The following is a 7,112-nucleotide window of genomic DNA, read 5'->3' as shown; positions in this document are numbered from 1 at the left end:
AAGTGAGAATGACAGTTAAAAAGAGACTGAGCGAGCATGCACCCATAAGCAAGTATTTTATACAATACATTGTATTTTGTAATCGTAAAACCACGAATGGATATTGTAGATTTTTTTTGAACGTAAGAATGGATATTGTAGATAAGATCTATCAAACGTCAATAAGTAATAAAAAAAATCAAAAGATGGCGTCCTCTTGTATGAGTCATAGCTAAAAGGTTGCATTTGTATCTATTCGAAGTAAAAAACCATCGACGAAAGCTAATACGTACACGTCATCCTCTACGATTAAAATAATTGACATACTCCGTATTTCGTTAGAACTGATTATTATAAATACGAACCTTACCAAATCGGATATATTTTGGTCACAAATAATAAAAGAATTAAACAAATTCTAGGCCAATTTATCAATCGTATATAGAAGGTTACGTTCAAATATCCTATCCATGGAACAAAAATTTTATACAATGTATTGAATTTCATAAACCTGTGACCAAATACATCAATAATTAATAAAAATTTCAATACACAACATGCTCATGTATAAATCGTAGCTAAAATATTGCATTTTATGCCTATTCAAATGTCAACCAATAATGGAAGTTTCAATACATGGCATCCTTAACAATTAAAATTACAGTTAAAAGTTTGCAAATTGGAGTAAATGTATCTTGCTAGAGACAATTACAAGTATGGACAAGCAGTAATAGAAATTTAAAATTCCTTACTAATTTATCAGTCGTATCTAGAAGATACGCATGCATCAAACATTTCTGATTTTGACCAAACATATATAAAAAAATATTAATATTTATGATGTATAATTAGTATCATTAGATAATTCGTTGACTGCATTTTTATAATAAGCTTATCTACCGATCAAATGATAGTCAACCTTAAGAAAGTTGTTACACATGATTCCCGTAGTGACACTCTATGCAAAGTGTATATTATAATCACAGTCAAAATATTGCAAATACAAATACAATCCAATTAGATGTTAATAATTAATCAAAATTCCAATACACTCTATCCGTATGATACAAAAAATAATATCTAAAAGATCGGGAAAACATTTATGTGTATATCTAAAAGATTTCGGGTGAGAAAATCTCCTTATAAACCCCTACTATTGGTAGTTTTCATTTATTAGCCTACCTTTCTCTCTCATCATCTTTTAATTCTCTCACCCCTTTGACATCTCACAAAGTCAAGTGGGGCTGCCGTGCCCTGGCCTGGCCTGGCCTGCCTTGTCCTGCCCTACTGCGCGAGAGCGCCTCTATAAAACTCCAAGCCCCAAGAAAAGAAAAAAGAAAATCAAAAAGAAAGAAAGAAAAAACCACAGCATAGACCAGTAGCCCTCACCCCTTTTTAGGACAGGATCCAATGCCTTTGCCCACCACATTCTCTCTCTCTCTCTCTCTCTCTCTCTCTCTCTCTCCTTTTACTCTTCTCATAGTCTCCTCGCTCTTCCAAAACAATCAATAAACTCGCAAAAGTCAGCGCCTCCCCCTTATCTCCTCCTCCGCCCGTTTCCTCCAGCTCCATCCAAGAACCCAACCACTCCGCGTCGTCGTCGTCTGCTGTGCTGCCAATGGAGGAGGAGCGCTGCTTCAACAACTGGGATCTGGACGCCGTCGTGCGCCTGAGCTGCCGCCGCCGCCTCTCCCCGCCGCGCCAGCCCGACCCGTTCGCGTCGTTTCTGCCTCCGCCGCCGCCCCCGCCGCCGTCGCCGCCGCAGAAGGAGAAGCCCGTGGTGCCACCGCCGGCTAAGGAGCCAGAGCCAGAGCCATATGCCGGGTGTCGCTTCCCTGACCTCGGTGCTGGCGGCGGGCAAGACGGCGACGAGCTCCTGAGGGCTCTGTTAGCCGCCCAGCCTCCCCCGCCTCTGCCGACGCCGACGCCAACGCCAACGGCAACGCTGCCGCCTCCCCCGCCGCCACAGCAGCATCGACAGCCGGCTGTGGCAGCGGTGGACGTGCCGCTAACCCACGTGCGCCCCGCTCCGGCGAGGGCGCAGCCCAGCGGGCGGCAGGTGCCCGGTGGCGTGCCAAGATCCAACAAGAGAAGGTACGCTTCGCTGCTCGAGCCCTCGACACGGCGGCGGTTCTTTGAATTGTTTCTTTTTTTGGGAGGTTGAAAGCTCGGATTTTTTTGCTAGCTGCTAACGCTGTTTTCGCGCACTCCAGGAAGAACCAGGTGAAGAAGGTGGTCTGCCACGTTCCGGCGGACGGCTCGTCGTCGGACGTGTGGGCGTGGCGCAAGTACGGCCAGAAACCCATCAAGGGCTCTCCCTACCCAAGGTCGGTCAGCTAGAATCCCTTCTCCCTCTCCGTCAGCTTCTCGCCGGCGTCGGAGCAGACCGATCTCACCGGCGGCTGCTATGTTTCTTGAACAGGGGATACTACCGTTGCAGCAGCTCCAAGGGGTGTGCGGCGCGGAAGCAGGTGGAGCGCAGCCGCGCGGACCCCAACACCTTCATCCTCACCTACACCGGCGAGCACAACCACGCGGCGCCGACACACCGCAACTCGCTCGCCGGCACCACCCGCCACAAGTTCCCCTCCTCGGCGGCGCCTCAGCCGCCGCCGCCGTCCGTGGTGGTGGGCGGCGCCGGCGCCGTCCCCGGCGACGCACAACACCAGCACCAGCAGCCGAGCCCGAGCCCGACGTCCACGTCGACCGCGGGGCTGTCGCCCACGACGCCGCTGCGCATGCCGCCCATGGAGGAGGACGAGGAGGAGGAGGAGGAGGACGAGCTGCTGGTGGAGGACATGGAGATGGCCGGCGAGGACGAGCTCCTGTTCCTCAACACCGACGCCGACGCCGGGGCGCCCATGTCCTCGCTCTTCGACGTCGTCGACGAGCCCTTCCTAAGCTCCCCCTGGGTGACAGCCACCAGCAGCGCCGGCGAACCAGCCACAGGGGCAGCCGGCGCCGGGAGCTGACTTCTTCTTCAATAGAGAGACAATGATGTGCCGTCCGTCCTTGTAGATGAAACAAAATCAAGGGAAGGGAACTTAGGGAAGAGACTATAGAAGAGAGCATCTGATCTGCCATTCTAATGCATCCATCAGGAGTAGCATCTTCGCTGGTATTAAAGCCGGCTGAAGCTGATTTACATTTTGTTCTTTTCCTGCTCTCTTTTTTAGTATGGTTGGGACTTTGTATCTCTTTTCCTTAGGTGCATGTTTTTTGCATTTGTGTATAGAAAGTGGTAGATGATGAACCAACAAAAGGAGTGAAAAAAAACTAAAGAAGAAAAGTGGATGGTGTGCTTGGGTGGCTCTTCTTGCTTCTTCCTTTCCCTGCTCAACAACTTTTCTTCCTGCATGTAGCTAGCTTCTTCCTGTGTAAGCTTGAAGAGCGATGAGAACCCTTTAGTGGCAATTTTAATCACTTTCGTTGTTCTCAGGAATGAAACCTCATCTATGGCCTTGTTTAGATGCAAAAAATTTTGCAAAATGACTACTGTAGCGTTTTCGTTGTTATTTGGCAAATAGTGTCCAATCATAGTCTAATTAGGCTTAAAAGATTCGTCTCGTAGATTTCGTCTAAATTGTGTAATTAGTTTTATTTTTTATTTATATTTAATGCTTTATGCATGCGTCCAAAGATTCGATGTGACGGGGAATATGAAAAATTTTGCAAAATTTTTTGCAAACTAAACTGGACCTATCTTTGCCCTTTTGATGGTTCCTTGCCACTGTCTTGATGGATGGATCTGTTTGTTTGTGTGGTGTGTGTGGATGGGGCTCTGCTCGGTGCTTTGGGCCTTTGGCTGCTTTCTGCAGCAGGAGTGGAGGATCGGAAAAGGTCAAGGGGTTTAGTGTTATTTTTTCTCTTGGTTTTGTTTGTATCTCCTCTGACTTTTTTTAAGGGGAGGACAGAGGGGGTGCCTGTGTTCCCATGGATTCCATGAGAGCTTTGGAGAGGGAGAGGCCAAAGGAAAAGTTCCTGTTCGTTTCGGCTCATCCGATCCTGAATTATAAACTATATTTTTGACTTATAATCCATGTTCCTGTAAGCCGAAACGAATAAACCAGCCAGCAATACTTCTGGCTTATAATCCACAATCCTATAAGCCGAAACGAACAGGCTTTGTTAGGACCACCCACAGGCCACATGAATAAACCTACTCCATACAGTGTCACACACTAGCACAAGCTACCGAGTGGGGCTGGAATCTTGATGATTGGAAATGCGAACCAGGTGAAATGCCAACAAAATCGTTTGCAGCCTTGTGTGAAACGCCTTTAGTGCGCTTAGAATAGCTTGATCCTCGTTCCCCGAATGAGCAATATTTTTTAATCTTTGATCTATAATTTGTGTTTTTGAAAAGAAATGCTTAATCATTTGTTTAATTCTGTCATTTGCTCCCTACATTTAAGTTTGCTTCCTGATCGACTTCTTAGGTTTTCATTGTTTTTGTATTACATGTCCTAAATGTGCTCAACGCACTTCTTAGTCACTGCAAAATTATAATTACTATGATTTGTATTATATTATTTGAGCTCTTTCTTATCATTATTAAGAATCATTTTTTTAAAAAAGTGTAACTTTGCTTCTTCTTTAATTAAATGTTTGGTAGAGAAAATTACAGAACAATCTTTTAGAATATGCCACATCTCAAAATTTGTATTTTATAATACGAGCAAATAACAACAACAAAAAATAATGATTAAACATTTCCTAGATTTAGTTATATTGTTGCAATTTGAACGGTGAAAATTTGATTTTCTATTAATTTATAATTTAATTTAATTTTTGCTTTTCAAATGACCCGTTATAGCTTTTTTTTTGGCTTTTGGTCATTTGAGTGAGTTTTACTGTTTTTCTTTTGCTTTTGATTCTACTTTATTCACACTTTATTTGAACACTTTATTCGCAACGCCACAAATTTAGTCGCAATAGGAGGATTTTTGCAACAAGTACCATAATTGGTTGCGACACGTGGCACTTATTGCATCTAAACTTGGGTTGTGTTAGTCCTATCCTCTGTTGCGAGAGGTAGGTGTTATGGCCACGATTAAAATGTAGTTGCAAGTAAGTGTAAATATTACAACAAATTAAGTGCATTGTGTTGATAATAAGCTTGTGTTGCCATAATAGGCCGTTGTTGCCACCATTTGAACGATTGTTGCCTTATTACCACCAATTTTCTATGTGGCTATATTGGAGTATAACTCGTTACAAGTATCAGTTATAGTTTCCTCAAAAAAAAAATATTGTATTGCCACGGAAATTTGTTCGAGGTTAGGCTAAACGACGTTTTAGGGAAAAAAATGAAAATGGTTAGGCTAAACGACGTTAGGAAAAAAAAAAAGAAAAAAAAATAGTTTACATATGAGCTTTGAACCTGCACGGTAACCAATGCACCACAACAGCCTAACAATCAGGTCATCATTTGCTTCATGTCAGATTGCTTACAATAAGTGACCTGCCTTTCAAAAATAGCCGAGCAGCCCCGCTGGAGAAAATGGTAAAAAAAAAAAATCACGTTAATGCACCACACAGAAGATTCTAACCCTGGCCACTCCTCGCGTAGCATGGGAACTGAATATTAACCAACCTTCGTTAAAATATCTTGTCCTAGGCAATCTAAAATCAACGCAAGCATCAATAAAAAATTGTTTGCCAATGCTAAAATGGATAGCTTTGCTTCTGCCGTTAAAAACCAATTGAATTTTAATAAAATGTTAGAAACACAACTGGCTCAATTAGCGGCCGCTCTCCCATCCTTCGAGTAAGATAAGATCCCTAGAAAACCCAAAGATCATGTGGAATCTGTTAAATTGGTCGCAACGAGACTTGATAAGCCTCCACTAAATCAAGCCATGGCCCACTCCTTGACCCCCAAGAAGGATGATCCTGGCTGCCCCAACGATCAAGTGCTCCATCAGACACCCCCCCCCCCCCCCCCCCCCCAAATTTCTCTGAAGCTTTCTACGACCTTGGTTCAGGAGTAAACATCATGTCCAAGGTAACATATGATAAATTACTATGTGGTCCGTTGTCTGCAACCCGTATCCGTCTATTGCTGGCTGATCAGACCATCCACTTCCCCGAGGGACTTGCCAAGGACATCTTGGTAAAAACTCTGTTAGGAGTACGTTTCCGTGGATTTTGTGGTGCTTGACATGGGAGGAGACGAAGAAACACCTCTCATCATTGGGTGGCCCTTCTCAACGCCACAAACACCTGCATTTATGTGAGGTTCACTACTAGAAATATCCACTTCTATGACGATCAGCTTTCATCATTGAAGGAGTCAAATTTGTCATAATTTTAGTTTTATAACGAATTTATCACGGAAAACGGTTTGCCATAGAAGTCGCGTCATTCTTTCAATTCTATGACGATTTTAGAAAATCGTCATATAATTGGACAGATCTATGACAAAAACTGATCGTCATAGAACTGCTTTGGCATGCGTGGCAGGGGGCAGCCATGCTGACGGTTGCTTTCGTTGGAGATGCTTGCCACGTGTACCTGCTATAGCCGGTTGCAATGGAGATGGTTCGGGTATGTGTCACCTTGTTATTGGACAACATGGCCATCTCTGGTTCTTGCACATTTTAGGTTTTTATTGGACCACGTGTCGAGCCCCCTATTGTTCCACATGTCTGTTTTCTATTAGCACACGTGTCATGTTAAGGTTGGGTCATGTGTTATTTCTTCATTGGACTATGTGTCATATTTTTATTGGTCCACGTGGCCGTTTCGTATTTGACCACGTGTCACAGTGTTGTTCGACCACGTTTTGTTTTTTGATTTGGCCATGTGGCTTGATGGCTTCCTTCCACGTGTTGGATTTTTATTAGCCCACGTGCCGTGCCATAGCTATTTCACGTGTCATGCACTGGTTCATCCACGTGTCGCATTTTTATTTGATCACGTGGCCTGCCCAGGTTCTACCACATGCCCAACAATTAATTCACTGCTATACAGATTGACTACATAATTATTCGACGATGTCTACATAATTATTCAACATGATAATCAAATACAACAAATTACTATTTACACATCAGCATCAACCCACTTATAATTTTACCACATCAAACCAGCACACGAGTACACACATCAAACCACAAATATTCACTGCA

The 7,112-nt window shown here is 43.8% G+C and overlaps 1 protein-coding gene across 1 annotated transcript; it reads left to right on the top strand.

Annotated features, from left to right (window-relative positions):
- The first annotated feature begins 1,463 nt into the window (after window positions 1–1,463).
- Window positions 1,464–3,423, top strand: LOC136471604 (probable WRKY transcription factor 27). The gene is made up of 3 exons (XM_066469351.1): window positions 1,464–2,073; window positions 2,193–2,306; window positions 2,402–3,423. Exons 1-3 carry the CDS (start codon window positions 1,598–1,600, stop codon window positions 2,949–2,951), a joined length of 1,140 nt encoding a protein of 379 aa, XP_066325448.1. The 5' UTR covers window positions 1,464–1,597; the 3' UTR covers window positions 2,952–3,423.
- Window positions 3,424–7,112: the final 3,689 nt, after the last annotated feature.

This window comes from Miscanthus floridulus, chromosome 8 (genome assembly GCF_019320115.1).
Source record: "Miscanthus floridulus cultivar M001 chromosome 8, ASM1932011v1, whole genome shotgun sequence".
In the NCBI taxonomy this organism is placed as follows: Eukaryota; Viridiplantae; Streptophyta; class Magnoliopsida; order Poales; family Poaceae; genus Miscanthus; species Miscanthus floridulus.
This window is presented reverse-complemented; position numbering and strand designations above follow the sequence as displayed.